At 34.3% G+C, this 25,501-nt stretch overlaps 1 protein-coding gene and 1 pseudogene across 1 annotated transcript; one reads left to right on the top strand and one right to left on the bottom strand.

The window, feature by feature from the left end:
* Nucleotides 1-3,624: 3,624 nt before the first annotated feature.
* On the top strand, nt 3,625-12,227 carry LOC149552955 (casein kinase II subunit beta-1-like; annotated as a pseudogene).
* Nucleotides 12,228-15,132: 2,905 nt separating this feature from the next.
* Nucleotides 15,133-16,469, bottom strand: LOC149552954 (GDSL esterase/lipase At1g28570-like). Its single transcript, XM_089790266.1, has 3 exons — nt 16,454-16,469; nt 15,763-15,899; nt 15,133-15,396 (listed from the first exon to the last, which is right to left on the bottom strand). Exons 1-3 carry the CDS (start codon nt 16,467-16,469, stop codon nt 15,133-15,135), a joined length of 417 nt encoding a protein of 138 aa, XP_089646392.1.
* Between the last annotated feature and the right edge of the window lie 9,032 nt (nt 16,470-25,501).

Genomic DNA, 25,501 nt, shown 5'->3' with positions numbered 1-25,501 from the left:
ACACTTAATGGTAGCAATGATTGTTTAAATGATATCATGGACTGGATTAGCAGAACACCCGATGTTGTCTTTCTTTGTGCTAGCAGCCTGACCGATGTTGGTATTAGTTTTTATGCACCGTTGTTGGGTTTGGTTCATATTTCCAGTCGACCATCCTTGCTGAAAGGTGTTGAAGGGTTTTCATATTTGGAAGCATGTACAGATGAGTCCCAGGATCGTTTTGACCTTGATGACATCCGGGAGAATGAAGTGAACAATTTTGAAGATTCAACTTCCTTGACAGTTTCTTTAGGTACAGAAGAGCTTGACAGCAGAACTACAGATTTTGACACTCTGGATGTTGATATGAATTTTGGAGTTGATTCGCAAAATATGGATGGTAATATCTTTGAAGATACTCCTTTAGACAATGTGTCAAAGGGAATTTATAGAAGACAGTATAGCCAGAACCATCATGTGATTAGCCAATTGAAAGTTAGTGAGCGAGACATTGCTATCGCTTGTGAGCATTTTGATACTGCTCGTCAGTTGTTGGCAGTTACTGGTTGGGGTACTTCCATGACAGATGAGTCCAGCGGTGGTTACTTTTCTTTGGCAGAGATTCATGCCTTGCGTGAAGCTGTCCGGATTTTGAAGCAGGATTATTTACGATTGGTAGCCGACCGTGATCACTTGGTTGAGTGGGGGAGTATAGCCTATGAGGCACTCTTGGATCGTGAAGAGGAGGTGAGTGAGCTTTCCCAAGAGCTCCTAGCGACTACTGAGGCATTAGAGGACACACAGCGAGATCTACAGAAGTCGCAGTTTCAGTTGAAGGAGGTGACCGTGGAGTTGGAGCATTTGCGGTCAAAACTAGCCCCAGACCCAGTTCATTTGACTACTGAGGTGGATGATGGTAAGTACACTTCCGCAGTTACTACTAAGGAGCATATTGTTGAGGCTGACACACATATTCAGGATTTGGTAGTAGCTGGTCCTAATGAGTTTGGGATACCAGTAGAGTCAAGTTTCCAGATTGATTCTTCTCAGATAGTTGATAGTGTGGCACAGTTGAGTATGCCACCCTTACAGGAGGACCAGTTGTGGTGTAAAGGAGAGTATGTTAATGTTTCCTCATATAATTTTTACTGCACTGAATCGTTCATGAAGTATTTGTTGGATAGTGCATGTGTTCAGTTGGACTCGCATAAAGTGACAGAAGGTGTTCTCATCCATGATACTAGTGTTATTTGCAGATTGGTTGAGAAGATTATAGGGGTCCTTTCTACTATGCTACCTCACAGGGATCTCGAGGAAGGGTTTGTTGAGCAGAATGCACGGGATCCTATCCAGCCTACAGTCACTCGGAGTCAGAAAATGGAGCCATATTTTGATTCCCAATTTAGTGATGATGAGCCAGCAGCAGAGTTTGGAGGTTCTTACCGGCATTATACGGTAGGGTACGCTCATCAATTTCCTTTTGACACAGAGATAGAGGATTTTATTTCACGCAGATGTAGATTGGCTCCAGTTTCTTACCATCCATTAGGGGATAGATTGGCACCTTCTTTCGAAAAAAGAAGTGGTAGTAGCAAGTTATTCAGCCTGCAGCATCAACACACTCGGAGCAGTTTTTCAGAAATTGGATTCGATGGCAGTGATTCAGGTACCTATGGCTATTGTCATATCTACAATCCAGTTGGGTGCAGGTGTCTTTTTGACAGGAGCTTGAGTTTTGATAGAGTTGATGTTTCAGTTGGCTTGAGTTCCGCAGAATGGTTTCTTCTACTGACATCTACAGTTGGTTTTCAGATGATTTCATCAGAATTGTCAGTTGTTTGGATATTGAGTACAGTTTCTCAGATATTGGTATTGATGATTTCTCCACGAGAGTATGGTGAGGATTGGGATGATACACAGATTTACATTTGGGATCCAGGAAGACTGATTGGTTCAACCATTGCTTGGGGACAAGAAATTTCAGGAAGGGCGGACTGTCATGTCCCCAATTTTTTGGTGACAGTTCGATTTAATTAATTTAATTAATATTGGTTGTCCAAGGACGACTAATTAATTATTTTAATTAAATACATAATATTAAAAGATAACCTTGTATTTAATAAAGTGACTTGGAAAATATTTAATAAAGTCACTTATGAGATAAGATCAAAATTGTTCTAGAAGTCTCTGGAGAAGGTGGAGAGAAAAGAATAAATAGGCACCCCGGGGATCCATTCGAATGAAAGTAGTTGTTTATCTCTCTTTTGATTTCAGATTGTGATTCAATCACGGGTGCATTGTGGAACCTAGGGTTTCGGCAATTGTCACAGTTGGCCATTGAGAACGATAACTCTCAATCGGTACGCAATTTTGAGGGTGTGAAATATCATCCGAATTATTGCAGATTGGAGGTGACGCTGCAGTCATTTCATCAGGGTGATTATCCGTGGCTTAAGGCCAATTTGTAGTTTTGTTTCACTATTCATTGAAGGGATTTGATTCAGATCATCGATTCAATTGGAGGTTTACTATTGACAGATCTTGGGGGTACTTGAAGCAAGAACGACTGCAGTCCTGACTTAATACAGAACCAGTCAGCATCGTTGGAGAGATAACGTTCCATGAGAGCACCTCCAAGCTTGTTTGTGCAGGCACAGGAGCATCTACCAATAAAGGGCCATTCAATTCATTAATAGACAAATCCAACACCTGGAGTGAAATCCAGCTGGGAATCAGGCCTCCAATCCTACAACTCCTCAAATTCAAGTTCCGAAATCTGAAAAGGTGGAATCCATGGCGTCGAGTCAATGTTGATATTCAACCCACTGCGAGACACATCCAATTCTTCCAGCCTCGAACTGTTCTGCAGGAGAACACGATCTGATACTGCACCTGTCATGCTGTTGTTGGACATCCCGTAAGATTGTAGGGAAGAGGGTAGCGTGGACGAGGAAGGGGCGACGATCTACTTTGATGCAACATCAAGATCAGGCCGAAGACGCCAAGAAATAAACAGAGAAAGGAAAGTTTGCGCAATTCATTATTCTGGCCACTGTCCGAACCATACACAATTTAAGGTGAATTGTCAAGACCGGCAGCTAGTTGAAGAGATAGTATCAACCCCAAAAATGTCTCAGACCGCACCAGGGTTGGCAAATTTTGGTGATAAAATCGAAAGAGGACCGATTGCGTGGAAAGACAACTAGTCCAAAGTTCGTCCTCCATTCCAGCAAACAATCTAATATCATGGGTCGCAGCCGACGGATTCAGGGCAAAGCATCTCGTCAAGGAGGAAGTGCCAAACGCAACGATTTAGTAGGATCCATCGAAGGTTGGATATCCACACATGATCAACATTCGCTGTGGCGCTAGGAGTTTGGGAAATTAATTGCAGTCCAGTATAGCTTGCCGCTAGAAATGAAGGTGATCACTGATCCAAACAGCAATCTAATGACTTGAAGCGGCTACGGAATCAACTGCGGGGGACTAGTGTACAGAGCCTTGAATAGCAGATCCCTTGGGCATTGGTGGCCGTCCCATTTTCTTTGGATAGAGACTGCAAACAACCGGTCCCTTCCGCAGGTGCGATCTGGAGAGGAAGGCGTCTCAATAATTTACTGATCTACCACCAGGGACCTCATCGCGATGGATGGAGAACATTGGGGGAAAGCAAAATGTATTGCCAAGGAAAAACCAGGTTCTTTAGATATTAGCTATCTATATTAAGGCTTTGATGTTCAAACTTTGAGTCGGTAATGAATAAGATTTTCCATGAATATTACTAGCAGTTTTTGATTGCATCATTCTCATAATTCAATCTGAGGGTTTCTTGATAAATTCTTAACAAACGACCCAATCCAATATTGCTCTTCTCTAACCTATATAGTAGAGGGAATATCTCAGTGGTATCAAAGCTCGACTGCTAATTGTTTGACGAAATGTCGACCCTTTGAAGTTTTAAGTTTTGGGTGTAAAAAGGAAGCAATAACCTGTCAGGGTTATTTCAGGCATGAACTGTGAACTAAATCAAACATTCCAAATTCATTGAAGTCACAAATTTATGTTTTCAATTAGATTTTTCTACACTCTAAAATTATAAAATGGCAAAATTTGGAGAAGTCTCTACTACTAAATCAAGGGGACTCATTTGTTTTGTTTATTATATACTTTTTTAGTTCCTTCTACATTTTAGTATTATTCTTGGGGGGATTATTTAGGTATCTTATGATCATGAACTAAGATAAAGTTCTATTTAGGGGGGTTCATCATGTCTTTTGAATTGCATTTTTATTCTTTAGGTTTCAAGATATCTTTAGAAAAATATTTGTCTTGAAAACATGGAATAAAGAAGGTATACAAATTTTCATCCTTTTGAACTAGGATCTATCATCTTTTCTCTTTTAGCAAGTTCATGAACCAAATGACTATACACAAAAAATTGTAAAGTGTAATTGCAATATGCTGAGGTTTGTAGACTAACATATCTTATAGTTTCAAAGTATTCCCTGCTTTACATAAATCATATACTAAATTATGCCCTTTCATTTCTTGGGTAATCATCAAATAATTGTGTCAAGACCTCGAGTCTTCATCTAATAGTGATATTTCATTGGATGATATTAAGGCTTTTGTTGCCCCATCTTTTATGGAAAAAATCTCATGGATGATTATTTTATTCATTTGACATATATATTGATTCTCTTTCTACTTTTGTATCTATGAGTTTTAGTGTCACTCCCTTAAGAGATTCTAGCTGGTCAATGTATTAAGATATCCATCATCCTCTAGACATAGCTAATTGTGATTATTTTATTAACTTATTTAGTGAGTCCTATCTAGTAGAAATAAAAGAGACAATCAAAAATATGTACATATTCTCTTGGGTTATAACTTTAATGAACTATTATTATCTTCTTTAGATGTTATGAGGACATAGACCCTCTTGTTTCTTCTCTACATTATGATTTGTCCAATTTTTTTATTGGTTGGAGATATATAAGATATATTTGGAGGGATCATTATTGATTTTTCCTCCTTGATATTCCTTTAAGGGATTGGAAGACATCTTACATAATTATGTTCTTCTATCTCTTCTTGAGAGGAGAAATGTTGTTTGATAAAATATGTTTATCTTCAACATTCATTGTTTAGCTTCTATTGTCACTGCAATAGATTTTACATCAAGGGAGGTTGTGTAATGCCCCACCTAGAGATCCTTGGAACAAGGATAAATATAAGCCAAGATAAATTTAAAAAAAAAAAATATGGATGCACATGACAATCACATACAAGGATTACAAAGGTTGCAACGAAAGACTAACCAAACATCCAAACACCAATGGATCTCCAAATGCCACTACTAAACTGACATGACCAAACTAAAGGATGAAAACCAAGGACAATATTACAAGAAAAAATATTTGATCTGTGGAGGAAAGGAAACCCTAGCACTTTGAAAAGGTACTCAAGAGTCCAAATTGTGTTCTCAAAAAAATAGCATCGATGCCCCCTATTTTTCATGCGAGAAAACACAAATGACAATTTTGCGCAAGGAAGTGAACCATACCACATGAGGAACTACCCTCTCATGCAAAGGGATACTTGACTTGGCCACCAAACTCACAAAATTGGTGCCAAGGCTCACACGAGGAAGTACTAAGAGCCATGCGAGGAAGTGCAATGGACCTCACAAGGAAACACCAAGTGTCACGCCTTAAAGTGTACAATCTTGTGTAGGAGAGCATAAAATCTTGCGTGAGGATTAGCAACAAGAAGCAAGAAAAACTTAAAATAAGAAGACAAGGGAAAAAAATCCTCCACACCAACAGGTATTGGATTCATAAATCAAGGCGTAGGCACTCGAACATAATATCAGAAAGACATAACTTCATTTAACCATCTAACATAGTAGTAAAGGGAAAGAACTGAAAGCAACATCACAATGTACAAAAAGAACATAACCAATCACATGCATAGTTCCTCCCAACCATAATAGCATCATGAGACCTTGAAGGTCCTAGCTATCTCCCGCATGTAACATCCAAAGAAGACCAACTAGATAGTCAAAGTTATCTAATGAGGCATCACTACCAAGGCGTAATAACATCATAAGAACAAAAAATCTAATATGCTAACAAATAAAGCAATAGATATTTCAACTAAGAAAATAACATCATATAATCATATGCTAAATTTCAATATAAGGAAATGCATCAAATAACTAACATCATCTAAACATGATATCCAGACATTTCAATGAAAGCATAAATTACAAGAAAGCATACTTCACACTAGTAAATTTGAACCCAATTTTCAATGAATATTGGTCAAAATTTTGACCCAAGTTGGTCAAAATTTCAATTAAGCCATTCATGGAAATTTTTCTTGTCAAAAATTTGACCAACCTATAGGTTGGTTGAAATTTCAACCAATACATTCATCAAAATTTTTTAATTTTTTCTAGCTTTGATTTGTCATTGTTGGTCAAAATTTTCACCAATGTTTGGTCAATTTTTTTAGAATTGGTGAAAATTTTGACCAATTCCTGGTAGAAAACTATCAAGAATTACTCAAAATTTCCACCAATGTTTGGTCAATTTTTAAAAAAATAATTAGTGGAAATTTCAACCAAGTCTTGGTAGAAAACTATCAAGAATTGGTCAAAATTTTCACCAATGTTTGGTTGAATTATTTTATAATTGGTGGAAATTTTGACCAAGTCTTGGTAGAAAACTACCCAGAATTGGTCAAAATTTTCACCAATGTTTGGTCAAATTTTTTCTTTTCTTTTTATGCTATATCAAGCAATTGTTTCTTATCCAAGCCATTTAATTTGCAACCTTTTAAATCTCTACAAAGATAAAGTTGGAGCAGGAAAAATTTTCTTCTCAAAAGTGTCCTTTGATTATAAAGCGTCCATTCCATTATCTGTTCAACAAACAAGACATATCTAGTTCAACTGATAATGGAATGGACACTTTACAATCAAATGACACCTTTGAGAAGAAAAATTCTCCTTCTCCAACTTTATCTTTGCAGAGATTTAAAAGGTTGCAAATTAAATGGCTTGGATAAGAAATAATTGCTTGATACAACATAAAAGAAATGGACATTTATGCATAGGGCACCATCAATTATGTGAGTGATGCAGATGCAGCCAAATTTTTTGGGGTCAAAGCCACCAATTAATATAAGATTTTAATCTCCACAAGGTTGACATTGTGGTTGTAAGGGTTGTGGAGAGGGCACTTCTTCATTGTCTGCTTCATCAATGATGGTCTTCATCTTTGTTGTGGGCTGAGAAATAGATATTAAATGGTGTACTGTATCACCAATGATTGGTCAAAAACTAAGTTCTAAAAAAAATAGAGCAGGTGAATCCCCCAACAAATGTGGGTGAAAGAGCTCATTATATGTAGCAATTGTCCCATGAGTTATGTAATAATAACTAGCTACCCGTCCAAGATCAGTAACCTAGAAATATCCACTTTTTCGATCATATTACACTAAATTATTTTTGTCCAAGATAGTTGCAGTCGAATGTATATGTTAACATAAATAGTTCAATTATCAAAAGCACTAAAAAATATCATTGAAGTAAAATGAGCATTCCTATTTGTCTAACAATATTATAGAAAAAATTACTCTCAAAAATTGAAAACCAACATTATGCTTACCAAGTCTACCCTTCTTTCTTCTAAGGCATTGTCTTTATCTAAAGCATTAGCAAATAGACCAATAAGCACAAAGTGAAGGGTGTAGTCTCATACTTCATTCTAGTTACTGCCACTCTTTATTGGTATTGTTGTGTTTACCTTCAAACAAGGCCCAAAGAAACATGTTTTGACAAACATAATCACATTGTTCTATGTTTGGTTGACAAACATTATCAAATACAAGCTTTCCTACCATTAGTTCCAATCGGGAAAAGGAAGAAAGCATTTTAGACAAATTTGAAAGTAAAAGAGGAAGAGGAAAATTGATACATCTACCACCAGTTAAAAAGAAACTCATTATGGAATTCAATTGTTATCATGCATCATGTGTGATTAAAAATATATTGTTTGCAAGTTGATACTGGTAACTCCTATCTTAGTCTAGTTTAGAGCACTTAATTTTCTATTTAGCATAGACTAACAATGTAGGCAACTTTAAAAAATGATTAACTAAATGCTTAACCATAATTTGAATAGGCTACACTATTGCCTTCAAGAGCATCTCAAAGACATTGTTGCCTCATGGAAATCTTGAAATTTCTACCAGTGCTGAGAAAAAATGATTTACATTATTCGTACCATTTGCACCATTTTCTAAATGTAGCTCAATAGTTTTTGTAGCACTTGGACCTATATCTTTGGCTTGTTATCCTTAAGTATTCCCTTACCAACATCTAGATTGTCACAAATAAGTAGGGAATATCATCAAATGTTCAAGATATTTTAAAATCTCAACTATTATCATTCTATTTGATTGCTGATCGATTTGGTGTTATTGATTTTGTCAAAATGCTGTGTACTAGGATTTAGTTTCGTTTGTGATGTTTTAACAATTTTTGGGTGGAGCAGAATGCAAAAAAAGTAGAATCCAAATGGTTGGCTTGAAATTCCATAAGACTAATCAGTGAGATAATACTCTATAACTCTACCTGATATTTTAATTTTAGTGTCAATTAAAAGTTGCCATGTTTGAAATCAATCTATGCAAATTTACATTTTTTTGATCATGAATGATACTTCATCACTTAACTTTCTACTAAAGAAAATTGCATGAAAACTACTTTTTATGCTTGCATACCACTAATTGGTGGCTACATTGAGATATAAATAGAAATGTCATCGTGCCATATTGCACACCTTGGAAGAGTAGATAAAGTCTTCCAAGCAAGATCCTCAAATAGATACATCATAATGTGGACACCTGGAGAAGGGAAAAAAAAGATTAAATCTTGTGTAGGGAAAAGGGAGAGAATATATCTTGTGAAGAAAACATGGTTTTGCATTCATAAAAATAGGAGTTGAACATTGTGATGTGAATTATACAGCTCCACAAGGTTTCTATTTGTCTAAAGTCGATAACCTTGAGACAACTTATACTCTATTCAAGTTTTAGATGTCTGCAATAGCTTTAGGAGATTGTGCCTCACTTTTAGGTGTTGTGCCCTTCTCTCATAGCCTTGCATTAAAATTTCCTATGATTGAGAAAAGCTAATAGAAATCAACATAATTCTAATTAATAGCTATAATTTCATGTCTAGCATATTTCTTAAAGCACTATAGATAAAATTGCAGATTGCAGATCTAAGTTTGTTTTTTGTTTATAGTTTAAAAACAAGAACTATTCTAAAGTAAAGGCATCGTTGTAGACTAAAACTTTGAAACAACTGAATAATACTACAAATAGTAAAAAGAAGATCTATATGAAAAGTGCATTACCATCTATGATAATGGGAAGACTAAGTTTCAAGATTACTAAGCTATCGTTTATTGAAAGTTTGTGATCGCAAGAGAATTGTGTATTGAGGGTAATTAGCAGATAGAGGGCTATCAAATGATAAATAACTGAATAAAGCATTATAACTAGCCACCAGAACAGATAATGCTTTTAACAGGAACAAAGAAGTGCTATTTGCGGATTGGACAAACAAAAAGTTTTAGGATTATAAAACACATCTGTTAAGGTAATTTAGACCAAAACCTTCAATTCTTTTTTGTAGCATATTTTTACACACACACACACACACACACACACACACACACACACACACACACACACACACACACACACACACACACACACACACACACACACACACATATATATATATATATATACAAAAATCTTGAACAAAAAACTCAAACCAAAAAACTTTTGAGCAAATGTCAAACCAAAATTTAAACTAGAATCTGAACCAAAAACTAGCATCTCACAGTAAAAAGCAAATCTATATGGAGGGGATTTTACCATCTACGATAACCAAAAGGCAAGATGTTTCAAACAAAGATATATCTATAGTTTTGGAAGATTTTAGTAAACAACTTCTAGTTTGCCTATGCTATTGGCGGAAGTCTATTGCATGGACCACACAGCTTGGGTTTAGATCTAAGCCACTGTAGCATCTTTCATTAACCTGTTTGGATATGAATGACTATAATTGTTGTTGGCAAGAATAAAAAACTAGAATTTGGTTATTGTCACCCTTACTGGTGTTGCTCTCTTTGCCATCATACACAAGAACAAAAGCTCCATATTGTGCAAATATTATCACATTGTTCTATGTTTGGCTAATAAACATTATCAAATGTAAGCTTTCCTATCATTAGTGCCAACCAAGAAAACCAAGAAAGTATTTAAGGTAAACTTGGAAGTAATTGAGGAAGAGGAAATTGATACTTCTGCCACCAGTTAACATGAAATTGATTGTGGCATTTAACCATGGCTCTTGTGGCATTCATTAGATAGTGGTTATCCCCATATAAGTCTAGTTCAACACTTAATTTTCTTTTAGGCATAGACTAACAATGTAGGCAACTTTAAAAATGATGAAGTAAAAAGTCTATTAGATTGTGCTAAATTATTACCTTCAAGAAGCACCTCAGACACACATTGTTGCCTCCTGGAAACTTTGAAATTTCAATAGATGTTGATAAAACTCCAAAAATGACCATTAAGAAGAATTGATTTAAATTATTGGTTCCATACACATCATTGTCTAGACTCTAACTAAAGCTACACAGTTTCTCTGTGCATTATTTTAGGCCTATTTCTTCTTAGGCTTGCCCTAATTAAATATCCCCTTCCCACCATCTAGCTTGCACAAGCACATATGAAATATCATTAGATGTTTCGAATCAATTTAAAATCTCAACAACTATCATTTATCTTAATTGTTGATCGATTATATATATATAAGCTTATTCAACATCTTAAGGTGTGCATCCATATGCAAGTTTGGTGTTTACTGATTCCATCAAAAAGGTGATTACTAGGATTTAGTTTGGAGCTTACTGATGCTTACTTTCTATGTGGAGCTTTTGGCACATTTTGTTGATCATCCCAATCAAGGTGATACAACTCCAAATATTCATCAACATTGTAGGAGCTGGGAAACTTATTAAATCTTCCTTCATTATAATAAATCTCAATACCATTTGTTTTTCATGATGTTTCTATGAAGTCCATTTATTGTATTTTGGCAAAGTTGCTACATGAAATCAATTATATGAATGATATGCAACACCTCCTTTTGTATTTGTTTAATTTTAAGTATCAAAATAAAAAATGACTGAAATCTTCTATATTTTTTTCTTATAGATGATATATTAACCAAGGAATAGAATGAGTTGGTGGAGTCTGCTACTGAGATGCTTTATGGTTTGATCCATGTCCATAATATTTTAACAAGCAAGGGGATGAATGCTATGGTATGATGTGATCATAAATTAGTTGAACCTAAATAGGATTTAGGTGCTTGTGCCAATTGCATATGATCTTTTTTTGCTCTTGATATTACATGTGCGGTTGGAGAAGTACAAGAATACTGTTTTTGGAAGGTGCCCAAGAGTTTACTATTCAGGTCAGCCATGTCTCCTAGTGGGCTAGTCAGATATTCCACGGACAAGCAGAGTGAAAATTTATTGTCCAAAATGTGAAGATGTTTACTATCCAAGGTCCAAATATCAAGGCAATATCCTTAATAAAGCATGTTTGCATAAAGTTTGGTCTTTAAGAAGTCATGCATTTATAGCATGAGTAAATGGGCATTTCTGTATGTTAGGGTTTTCATTTAATTTCATATATAATATTTTATTTTTTTTGGCTAAATCTGTAATGTGGAGGTATTTTAACAATTTTGCTTTTGAGAGCAAATCAATACTTTGAGATACAAATATGCATCACTAATGGTGTTATATGCCTATATAATTTCCTCAACTAAGATAGATACTGATGGGGCATATGTTGGAACAACATTTCCACATCTTTTTTTGATGACATATGGACATGCAAAGCCATCAAAGCCAGTACAGAGTTATGTTCCGAAGATATTTGGGTTTAAAACTCACAAAAGTGCTAGATGAGCCATTGCAGAGCAATATCCAAAAAGCATCCAGGTTTAAAATCTACAAGACGGAAGATGAGCAATACATAAAGGTGTAAAATGTAGCTGGTTGTGACCAATGGTTCTTAACGAGGGGCTTGTTCCACAGATTATTTTCATTTGAATTCTTATGGTATAAGTTTATTGTGTGTCACCTCCATTATTCCCATGTACAAAATGGTGAAATCATAGAGTATTTGAATTTTGAGTTTTGGCTGTTTGAATTTTACCTTTATATTGTTGAAACAAACTTGATTTTCTAGAAGGATTAGTTTCTGAAAAAATATTTTTAAACTTTTTTTGAGAATTGGAGAATTGATATTCATGTCAATGGCATGATTATATCACAAGTTAGTTTCAACATGCTTATATCACAACTTAATTTCAAATTCTATTTTTGTACAATTATATAATTTTTATGAATGACCTATTGATATCCTATTGTTCTGGCATTATTGTATTTCTAATGGCGGGTTTCTGCTGCCCCAATATCTGTGGAAGTATGGATATTTGGAGGATAAGCAAAGAACAATCAGGTCTGTGGGTTGAAATATGCACAATGTGTTGGGGACCTTAAGAGACTTAAAATGATTAATAACGTTCAACAATTTTAAAATTGCTTTACATTATCATTCTGATGATGAAACACAGACTGTTATATTAAAAATCTCTACAGGGTTTCATCCGAAAACTTCAAACCCAACTTCTTGTATGTCAATTGCAGATGGGAGTTTGTGTTTTTCTCTCTCCGTCTCATGTTTAGTATTATTAAATGATACAGCTTTAACTTTGCCAACAAGACTTCTTACATGATATGATCGATGAAAGTAAGTCATGGTTTCCTTAATATTTTTAGGGTACAACAAAAATGATATTTTAATTAAATGTTTATCTTCATATTGATAAATTTGCACTGCATTTTTCGGATCGTCAGTTGGAGGGATGCCAACTTGGAATATATTTTATGTCCATATACAATTATCATCGGAGATTAACACTTCTGTTATTAAAATCACAATAGCTACCACTTTTGTAAACATACAGGATGCCCCGGAGTTGGGAATGTCATCTATTGTTCCAATAGGCAACACATTTTTCCTACAACACAACTGATAAATATCCTAGTCTCTGTGGTGGCATTCTGTAGCTTCATATTGGTACAAATAGCATAATCTGCAATGAAGATCATTTTAAGTGGCACATTGCTATTTGATGATGCTTGTTTTTGTGTAATGGACCATTTTCCTTGACTTCTACATTTTAGAATTTTTACATTTATGCTTGCAATGTACAAATATCTTCGGATTTACAATAGAAGGAAACCTATTTCAAGGATTTATTTAGTTGCAAGGCCGAAGTATTATATTGGATTGTGTATATGTGATACAAGTAACTGCTTTAGATCATGCATGATTAAAGAAGAGTTTGAGAGTTTTGTATTGAACTTTAAGCTTTTTTCTTGACAACTTTTAATTTATTAGCTTAAAAATTATGGAAAACCGACACATTGTTTTTTCTGTGCGACACAAATGAATCACACTCTGTGATGCAACAGTAAAATCTTTGTGAATGCAAATGTCTTGCAGATAAACAAGATTTTAAGCAGCATGGTTGTTTAAAAAATAATTCAAGTTTGGAAAACATACTCATGGAAGATTACACAATAAGCTTTTTAATTTTATTGTCTCTAATATTTGTCTAAAAACTCCTTTGAACTATTGATAACAGAGACTCAACGCATCTGGAGTTGCATGGGCACACAACAGTTCCTGTTCAGTGTTTTGAATGCAGATCAATCATGCTCTCTTTGTGTAGCACTAAAATCTCTCCTCTGCTCCATGATCATGTCTTAAAAGTAAATTATACTTTAGAAAGCATACCTTGTTTCAATAAAAAATTGAAGATTTGAGAGAGGTGTGAATGGAACACTATACAACAAGGGCTAAGTGCAGCTCTAGTCCCTGCATATGTTGAGTAGGTCTAAGTTGCCTATGGTGAGGTAGGTCTAAGGTATATTTGTGAATGACTTTGGAAGTGGTTCTTCTTTAAAAAAAAGTCAAATGGTAAATTCCAAACCATGATGAGATTGTCAAATTTAATGTAGCAGTCAATGGGCTTGTAAACAAGTAGGAGTGCGAGAAAGTAGTGGAGGAGAATGAAGAGAATTTATGATAGATCAAGATTACAAATGGACATTAATGAGGTGGGGTTAAAGTTGGATCCTATTGCTCCTATTAACCCTAATCAGTAAGATTAGTGATTTGGAAGGAGGATATAGGAGTTCCTTAAAGTTTACAAATGCGGATTGTAGAGACCTAGTTGCTCATGTCCCAAATCTATAAAAATGTTGATTCACCCAACTACATGTTGTAGTGAAGAATAATGATGAGTCTGTGTATAATGATGTTTCTATCTCTAATTTTGATCCCAGAGAGATGTAATTAGATGAAAGAAACAAGGAAGTGCAACAAACTGATATTGCTTATCAGAGTATTAAGAAGCCAAAACTCAACGTTAGAGGTAGAGTCCTCGAAGAGGCCTTCTAGAATAGGATTAGGGAGCTTTTGTTGATGAACCTATTGGAAATGATGAGATGAAGGGACTTCACGCTCTTCTTGAAGGTGTGGAGAATCCCCTTAATCAGAATGCTAAGTCTTGTACAAGGATAAAAATTCTTATAGATGTGGATTTAGATGAGCTGGAAGGATGTTGGGATCTAGGATTTGGGTTTAACTATGAGAAAATTCTAGAGTTATATGTAATACTTTACCTACCTTAGAGTTTATCTTATGCCATTAGCTAGAAGTTTTGCTTAAATTGCAAGAACAAATACAAGACTTGAGAAGCTAGGAAACCTTGACAAGAGGCATGAGACTTTTTTGACAATCCATTTATTATTATAATAACTTTAAATTATTGAAAAAGTCAAGTGAAATACCTAGATTCTTTTTAGACTTTTATGATCCTTGTTTACCAAATTCAATGATGGAATGTTAATCTTTCCATTAATCAACATCTATGTCACCAGTTTGTAGAGTTTATGTAAGATGAATACCATCCTAGTTAACATAAAAGCATTTAAAATATAGCTCACCATAATGCTCAGGGTTTCTTAAAATTTTCAGTGCAGCTGAAGAATAGTCTGCATATACAATTGAGACATTTGGACAATCTTTTTGGATAAGCTTGTCATTTCTTTGAGAGAGTTTGTTAAACTTGACTAGACAACCAATATCATCAAAATCACATGAATCATTACTTGGACGTGTAGATAAATAGAATGGTGAACATCGTATGGGAAAATTGTATTGAATGTCCAGACTCTTCTTTTTATTTTCTTGAATTAACAACAAACCAACATTCAAGATACATTAGAGTTGCATAAATCTTGAATGTTAATGAATATATAATCGTTATAAAACTACATAGTGAAAACATTAAAAAAAATATCCAACCTCAAGGAGGCTTTTTTAATTTCTTGGATGATTAGAGGTTTAGAAGGTTTGACTATGTTTATGGATATCCCTAGGCCAAATGGGAAATTAGTCAAGTCATAACAATAAATAAAGTTACATCTCTACATTGACTATAATAAAACTATAAAACACGAACCAATCTTGAGTGCTAGAACCATAAACCTCCTTAAAATCCTTGAACCATTAGGTTTGAGTTCTTAGGCTCAAGTTTACAATAATTGGTATCTGCTTATGTATAAACATGAGGCTTTCAAAGGTTGTGGAGCCGACAACAATAGAATTCATTCCAAAACTGTAGTTTGCAAGTCTCCTTAAATATGGTGGCAAAAATGACAGGCCATATGTTTCGGCTTATCAAAGAAAGTAATACATTCTATCAAAATCATAGAAATATCATTACATCCTCAACTAAATAGATCATATCCCTAAGATCTTCATTTCATATTATGTCTGCCTACATGAAACTATAACAAAATCTAACTTTTAGAAAAGACAAATGCATTTAAAGGCCACATATATGTTGGAAGGAGCTAATTTCTCCTGTTTAGAAACCATGCAAAATAATAAGGCTAATCATTAGATAAACTATCTCATGAGAATGCCTACAAAACACAATAAGGCTAATCATTAGATAAACTATCTCATGAAGAGAGACACTTGCATGCAATAAACACAACAATTTTTTTTGAATGGCTTATCAATTTTTATTGTGCACTATGGAATGGGGGAGTAAAATTCACATGGGAGAAGTGTGAAAGGTGCTAAGGAAGAATGTTGGAAACAAAAACATTCAAACCAACAATCTGATCACAAAACTATTTGTAGTACAATTGCAAAATAGGAGGAACAAGTGATTTTCATCTACTGTGGAAATAAGAAAGAAATGAGAACCATCACATTAAACATAGCCCAATGGCCATACCTGTTGATCTAAAGCTGCATTTGGTGCATTTCAAAAACATAATCACTTGCAAAAATAATTAAACATAGCTGTAGTAATAATATTGAAACCATTGTGATGAGCACATGCCAAAAACACATGTAATGGGTTGTACAAAGCACATGTGGTTTTCTTTCCATGACCTGGGCATACATATTTTTAGCAAAATTTTGCATTCCAAAAAACAAAAGACTACTGAGAAAATAAGTTCAAACCAATGAGACAGCTGCGAATTTGAGAATAAAACTAATGTTTAATAGAAAATGACAAATGATGTTTATTTGATGGGATTACTTTCCTTTTTGAATGATTCCCAAGGCATGATTAAATCAAAAAGTTAGGTGAAAACATTAGTCCCTGCATATGGGCGACAAGGACTAACAAATTGATAATTCAATTATTAGTAGCATACATTAATCTTCTTAAGAATTAGTGATTAGTGATTAATATGTGATGATTACAACTGAAAGTTGAACTTGCTAGTAAGATAATAATGAGAGCGTACCTCATGTCTATCCTCCATTGTCTTCCTAAAGACATTGTATAGCAGCTCATCAGGCCCACCATGGTATATAGAAGAGCTCTCTTCTGTGCTATATGCTTTCTTCCCATGCCTTTCTTCTTTTCCTATGTTTCTCCTATGACCAAAATTAGTGTTTCAAAAAGTATTGACATTGAAACAAATAAATAAATAATGAATAGACAAGCAATACCTAAGATAGAGAATAATAGTACATTTACATGATGTGTAAAAGTCAGGGAGCATACAAACCTCATTTCTCAACAAAATAATAATAATAAAAAGATGGACTTTAATGTAATGATTTTTTGTTTCAGGAGTGGGAATCTTTATTTTAGACCCAGATGCTAAAGTTTTCATAGATAGATCTTACATTAGGTTAAAAATGTAGCAACTTCATGGTCCTATATTAATTTTATTTAAACTAAGCAGAGGCATAACTCAGTAGTGATGAACTTAATTTACATTTGTCGAAGAAAATAGTAGCACTTGTTTTGAAGCATTTCCTAATATCTGAATAGAAAGAGCGACTCAGCTCAATAAATTGTATCTTAAAACCTTGAGATGTCAATTTGATTTAAATTATTAACTGTTGATTCCAAAAAAATTCTTTTGAATGTTGAACTGTAGAAATCTAAATTGAAAAACAATGATAAGCCTTTTGAAATCAATCCAAATACCTGAGTAGAAAGAAATCAAAGAGCAACTTATAGACATCCCAATGAGAGAGCAACACACAAAAAATTTCTACAAGATGAAAACCCAATATAATACCTTTGACATATTTAGGAATCCTTTTGGTCTGATGGTTTCCAGGCTTCACAGCCAGTTGGGCCTCCAAATGATCCCATGGACATGACACCGAGAAGTTGGCTGAAAAAGTGCCCAAACTTTCAGCTGGCACTTTAAGCACTTGATGTGGCTCAAGTCCTTCCTTCTCGCTGAATCCTCTTTCTTCTGTTTCTTACCCATGTAGGCAACATCCTTTCTTGTTGTCCTTTGAATCTTGCTAATTAGGGCTAGCTTCTACTCCTTGTTTAAGCTCAACAACAATGAAACCACCCATAGAGCTTTCAGCATCATTTTAATTTTTTTCAATCTCAACACACAAAACAAGGGCATCCAAGAAAATAACATAGGAAGAGAAGTTGAAGAACCTAAAACAATAGAATCCCGGCTTAGCTCCATGCCCAAGACTCAGTGTATGTAGATTGATCTACACAACCACAATGGGAAAAGCCCTAGTACATAGGTGAATTCGTCCTTGCGGGAATGAAGTCCCTAATTTTCTCTTGCTTGTGCTCATACCTTTAGTATTACCCATGGATGAATGAAACTTCTTCTCTTTTACCCGTGAATGAATGAAACTTTTTTTTTTGTGGTTGAAATTCAACTTGGGAAACATAGGTTGGTCAAAATTTTGACCAAATCAAGCATAGAATTTTTATTTTCGACCAATGTGGGAATGAAAAAAAAGAAGGAATCATAGCTTTGGTCAAAAATTTTGGTAGAAAAACAAGTGCAAATGTACTAGTGTTAGAACCCAAAGTACCAAGTAAAAACATCAAGCAATGGTCACACTGGAAAAGTAGACTGTCTCTATACACCAGTCCCCAGCAATGTTATTGATAGCTACACCTCCCAACCATGTGAAACCCATAGGTCCACTCTCATCGTGATGATGGAGAAAATGATTCAACCACAAACACACATAAAGAAAATATCCATGGCTAACACTCACGCCAGATAGTAATGATGACTAAAACCAAGATCATGAGATAATGCAGGTATAATCTAGGTCCTAGTTAGACACTCAACGAGTAACTATGTAGGGGCTAACATCATGAAGAGTCACTTGGCATCGAAAAGCCGAAGATAGTATTGGTAGCAACACTTCCCAATGGAAGGCACACAATCTAGGCAACACCACTCCCCAATGAAAGGTGCACAATACCACTTTTTAATTATCTTAAATTTATTACCACCCAATATATTTATTTAGTTATCACTTAATTAAAACTTCCTCTGCCAACCTATGGAAAATAGTCACCAGGTTGTGAGATAGAAGCCCCTCCATGTGCTACCCTACCCTACCCATGCTCATCCAACAATGGGTGCCCTTAGGCATGCATATTCCCAACCCAACCCTAAACGATCAAAACTCCATCAAAGTATCAACAGGAGATTAGGCTTTGTAAGTCACCTGACAATGTACATGTATGTACTCGTGTGTGGAACGCCACCATCACAAAGATCATAACATAAGGATTGGATGAGAACATGAGAAAATATCACTCAAACGAAAATAAGCTCAGGAGGATGGATGTAGAACGCATCCAATGTAACATAAGAGTGCAACAATGGTCTGACTGACATCCAAATTGATGATCTAGGTCCACAACCCAACATCATGCCAAGAAAACCTAAGAAAATAGGGCAATACACAAAATGAAGTAAAAACCCCAAAACTAGAAAACTTCAAAAATAGAACCCATTTGGTTCTTGGGCACTAAACCCACGAAAATCCAATAAAAATCAAGTTCGGACACCATATGCAAAAATGACCAGCATAATAGTGCGAAACCCCAAACCCTCATCCCAAAGTTTGGAAAAATGTTCATACCCGACCAACTAGTTAGAACCAACAAACAAAAATGGAGGGTAATACTAGTTCTCAGCCTCCAAACAAACAACTACCAAAAAAAAAAGTAGAAATGAAGCTGAAACATGAAAATGGGAGAGCCTACATGATAGCCAAAAGGGCTAAAATGGAAAACAACCAGGTACGATAAATAATTCTTAGATAATATCAAAAATGATGACAAAGCAAGGTATCCTTGAGTTGGATCCAACAAGATCGCCTTGTAAAGATCCCACATCCGTAGCTCTCACAATGAATAGAAACGCGATCCTTCAAAAAAGGATTTTAGAAAAAGCTCTTAATTTTCCAAATTACAAAATTGAAAAGTGAGGAATTCAATTCCTCATTCAATACTTATTCACTTTTCAAGTGAATAATTGATCAAGGTAAATAGCTGGTTAGACTAGCTAGACTTTGAATCAACCCAAATGAAAATAGGCTATTCCAAGTAATTGGATTTCATCTATGGAAAAGCTACCAAAAATTAAAAATTAATTAAATAAAGCCTGAAAACCTTGAAGCCAAAGTCACATAAGGCCTTAACAACTTTGCGACAATGTAAAACTCTAAATGCATAGACACGCTCATTGGTCTAATCACATAATGCAAATGAGTCTAGATTTAACAAATCAGTGGAGGGTTTAATTTAACATTTAAAAGATACGTTGACCATACAGGGACGACATTGGTAAAATATGAATAGTTGAATCACTAACTCCATGTGCTAATACCAGTGATATTACTAAAACACGTGATCAAGTGTAATTGCATATAATAACATAGCCGAAGAAATAAATGCATTAAATACCTAATTTAACCATTTGTTCAATTATACTGAAATAATCCATTTACATCACTCATGTTCTCATAAAGCATAATGAAACAAGAATGAAGTAAATCACCATAGCATAAATCCACATATAACCAAATCTAACATATGTCCAAAATAACAGATAACCAGATATCATCATAGACCTACTGTCATCTCAAAATGGCATCAACACACAAATATGATAAACTGAACAACATAGTATTATAGCATCTATGATATTGAATCAAGGTATAATATCCAACCCTCATGTCATCTCAAAAGTAACTTAACAAGAGTATCAGGTATCACTCAGATTAAAATAAACAAGGTACAAACTGCAAACATGAGAGGCACTATAGGTTGTATGATCTCTCTTCTTCTTTCTTAAGGATAGGACATTTTCCTCACATGGGATTTTATACTTTTCATCCTTTAGAGACCATATTTCCTTATATTCTTTCATAAGTAATATTTTTCCCGTAGAGTTATATTTTCTTCCTTACTTGAGAATATGTCATACTTGTCTACCTTATTAGGCCTTATTTTTTTGAATTAATCTCTTATTTCCACCTAAGATGTTCTTGACTGGGGTTCCATGCAAAAACCATAATCCTCCTTATTTTATGACCTCTATCTTGTCTTGTATAGGCTAATAATGTTGGTTTTCTTGCACCAAAAGATTGACCTATTATTGCTTGATAAAATCACTAGACTTGTTGAACACACGAGGTTGTTACCGTACTTCACGTCACCTAGAGACCAAGGGTACACACCTTGCAAGAATCCTACTACTGTAAGAATGAGGTTTAAACTTGTTACCTAGGCTTTCATACTAATGTTTGGTTATTGTTTTGCCAAAATATCAACTAGTTAATTCCCTCTAGTTTCTTTTATGTTTTGAATTAGATTTTTCTACACTGTAAAATTATAAAGTGGGATAATTTGGAGGGGTCTCAACTCTCTACTACTAAATCCAAGGACTCTTTTCTTTTGTTTCTTATATACTTTTTTAGTTCCTTCTATTGTTTAGTATCATTCTTGTGGGGGTTATTTTGTATCTTATGGCCATGAATTAACATAAAGTTCTATTTTGGGGGATTCATCATGTCTTTTGAATTTAATTTCAATCCTTTAGATTTCAAGATAACTTTAGAATAATATGCCTTGAAAACTTGGGATAAAGAAGGTATAAATGTTTTCATCCTTTTGAAATAGGATCTATCATCTTGTTTCCTTCCTATCTAGTATAAATGAAAGAGATGATCACAAATATTCATACTCTCTTTGGTTATAACTTGAATGGAGTTATATTATCTTATTTAGATGTTATGAGGACATAGATCCTCTTGTTCCTTCTCTCTATCAAAATTTGTCATATTTTGGTATTGATGTGAATATATATGAGAAATTTTTGGAGGGATCATTATTGATTTTTCCTCCCTCATATTTCTTTAAGGGATTGGAAGAAACCTTCTAGAATTATGCGCTTCTATCTCTTCTTGAGGGGAGGAATGTTGTTTGATAGGATAAGGTTATCTTCAACATTCATTGTTTAGCTTTTATTTTCACTGCATAGATTTCACATTGAGGGAGGTTGTATGATATCTCTTCCTTATTCCTAAGGATAGGACATTTTCCTAAGATGGGATTTATACTTCTTATCCTTTAAAGACCATATTTCTTTATCTTCATTTATGAGTAAGCTTTTTCCCACAGAGTTTATTCTCTTCCTTATGAGTTATGTCATACTTGTGTACCTTATTAGGCTTTAGTTTTTGGATTAATTTCTTATCACCACCGAAGATGTTCTTGAGTGGGGTTTTAATGTAAAAACCTTAACTCACCTTATCTCATGAGTTTTATTTTTGTCTTGTATAGGCTAATCATGTTGATTTTTATTGCACCAAAAATATTGACATGTTATTGCTTGATAAAACCACTAGACTTATAGAACACGAAGGTAGTTACCATGCTTCAAATCACCTAGAGATAAAAGTTACAAACCTTGCAAGAATCCTACCAATGTAAGCATGAGGTTTAAATTTATGACCTAGGATCTGATACTAATGTTTGGTTTTTGGTGCACCAAAAGTTGAATTGGTTAATTCCCTTGAAATCAAGTTGATTATACCAAGTATGGCATTTCACATGATAAAGAGATTAAACCAAGTTGTATAACCAAGTATGAAATTTCACGTGATAAAGAGACCAAGGGGGCATAGCTTAAAAAAAAATTTCTTAGGAAGAAATTTAGTTAGCAAGGTGGTTATGTCTTAAATCCTATTGACACTCATCATTTGATTAATGTATTATATTAATTCAATTACACCCTTGATTATTTGGTTGGTTTATAACACTTTAGAATACTAGCCTTTCTTACAAATTTCTTGGCTTCCTTTTGACACCACTAGCTATGTAGTAGTCGATTTCTTTCTATTTTTCACTATTAATATGTATTATTATAATAAAAAGACTCTAATAGCAACCTAATCTTAGAGAATCAAAATTATGACATCTTTCTTGAATTGTCTTGATTTTCATTTAATAGGATTATATCACCTAGCTTAAATTACTTTTTAAAGACTTATTTTAATCCTTTGATCTAGTTCATTCTCACCACTTAGAAGGACTCTTTTGTTAACTAGGACCTCACCTTTTTTAGCATCTTTAGAATGTGATAATTTTGCATCTTTATCTACATGTGTAACTTTGGCATGGCCTTCAACTCTCGTATTTATCATTCCTTGGAAGTGAGGACACACCCTTCTTTGACAAAGTGAAAACATGTTCCATGGAAACCTCTTGTTCTAAATCATTTCCTTCTTCCTCTTCCTCTCTGATCTCTTTTATTATGATCATGGAAATGATTGAAATTATTTTCCCTTAGGTTGTGATTGGTACTACATGCCTCATCCTTCTTCTTTTGATATTTATTTTGGATTTCATAAGACCGTCCACCAGATCTTCCTCCATTGCCTCTTCCCCTTTTTTTCTCTCAAACTTCTTGTTTATATTTTCCTCTACCTGTAAGGAAAAATAATATGTCTCTTCAATATTATTCATTTGCATTGAGTTTCTGAGATCTCTACAAATGTAATAGCACCACCATTTAATTTTGGTATTTACATTACAAATGGAATTCATCTCTCTAATATTAGTTGTAATATGGACAGACATGTCCCATGCCCCTTTAAGAGACATGAATATTCATTAGTACTTCATATAATAGTTTTTTATTTCACACACACACACATACACACACACACACATACATCTTTAGTGATTTCTATCAAAGTGAAACCACACTAACATTAGCACTCCCTTTTAGTTAGGGAGGATAAACACAGGTCCATATATTACCTCAATGTAATATATGTGACCATATTTTTGTATTCATGAATATTGGCCTCCAGAATATCAACAAATGATATTCACCAAATACTCTAGCTAATGAAATTTGGAGTAATATCCTTCTAAATGTCATCTCATATGGCATTTTCCATTTACTCTTTGAGCAATGGCCTTTGGAATGTTGAGTTCCAAGATATTCATCAAGTCTTATGAGCAATGGCCTCTGGAATGCCATCTCATATAATATTCACCAAATACTCTATGTATTAGCCTCTTGAATGTCAATTTGCATAACATTCACCATGTACTCAAAATATTCATAAGGTATGTACACGCACATTCTCATAATGCTTACTTGATGAAGGGTGTTCCCTTTTATACTAAAAATATATGAATAATAAAGAAATAACAACAATTTACGAGAACAAAATATGGGATTCTTATCATCACTGCAAATGCAGAATTATATAATTTTGAAATATAATATGTAAACCCACATGGGTGCATTAATTAAAATAATTTACAAGATAGTTGCGAACTATCACCTAGAGTTGTCCTAGACAATCTACGAGCCTTCCTTATATTGGTAGTTTTACACTACTCAAGAAGTTTCTAGACATCAAACCCTAACCCCTAAGGCTAACCAACCATAAAATTCCATATAGAGTCTGCTCAAATTAATTATGACATTTTAAAAAAAAAATTCAGTTGGCCCAACTTTGGAAGATCATAACTTGGAAACCATTGTTTTGGTTGGCTATAATGGCTCCATTCCAAAATTCTCAACTTTTGATCTCCAAGGCCTTTGTTGTGCAAGCTCCATTCAACCCCATTTCATAGCCCATATAGGGCCTCTACAACCTTAAAAAATGAGCTTGAAGTTTTTCTACCAAAAGTTTACACCAAAAATCTATAATAACTTCATGAATACTCATGATATGGCCCTACACCTTAATTGACAAGTTTATATGCCAAATATAAACATCTACCTATGAAATTGGGATATTTCAAGCTCAAATGGCTAACTTACTAAGTAAAAGTCCTCCAAAAACAATATATTTACACTAAGACAATCCATATTCATGAAATATAAAAGAAATGTTTTTGAGTGATACAAGATTTCTCTTACACCAAGGATGCTCCTCCATTCGACATTTGGGGTAAATTGAGAAGTGACCCCAGTAAGTCTTAGATAGTTAGATGAAAACCAAGATGGTCAACTTCCTCCCTTGAAAGCTATGATAAATCCTATAATGGTCTCCCTTTCCATTTAACTAGATACTCCTTATATGTTTTCTTCCTTATGCTTCTTCCAACATTATTGTTCAATATCTCCTTGATCTCTTTCATAGTTGAAGTAGCTTCTAGAATACTCTGTTGTGATTTTTTAATTTCATCTCCATTATGTTCTTTATAATATTCTATCAAATCTTAAATGTTAATACTAGTGAAGTATTTAGTTCAGTAGGCAACTGCACTTCATAAGATAAGATAAGATAAGATAATATTATTAATATCCAACACTAGACCACAATAAGGGTCTATGGGATTGAAAGTTTACATCAAGAAAATAGTAGACAAACAGAGCACCAAATGGTGACCACAAAAGAACAAGTACAACAAAAGAAGAAGAAGAAGAAAGTAGGAGACAACATAGAAAAGATTAGGTATCCATCCTCGCAGTGAAAA

This window comes from Cupressus sempervirens, chromosome 6 (assembly GCF_028749045.1).
Source record: "Cupressus sempervirens isolate cs-2001-9-10 chromosome 6, ASM2874904v1, whole genome shotgun sequence".
Classification (NCBI taxonomy): Eukaryota; Viridiplantae; Streptophyta; class Pinopsida; order Cupressales; family Cupressaceae; genus Cupressus; species Cupressus sempervirens.
This window is presented reverse-complemented; position numbering and strand designations above follow the sequence as displayed.

Coding starts and splice junctions, on each gene's coding strand:
- LOC149552954 (XM_089790266.1), bottom strand. Junction 15,397..15,762: donor ATAAGCAGATACCAATTATT/GTAAACTTGAGC, acceptor AATAAAAAGAAG/AGTCTGGACATTCAATACAA.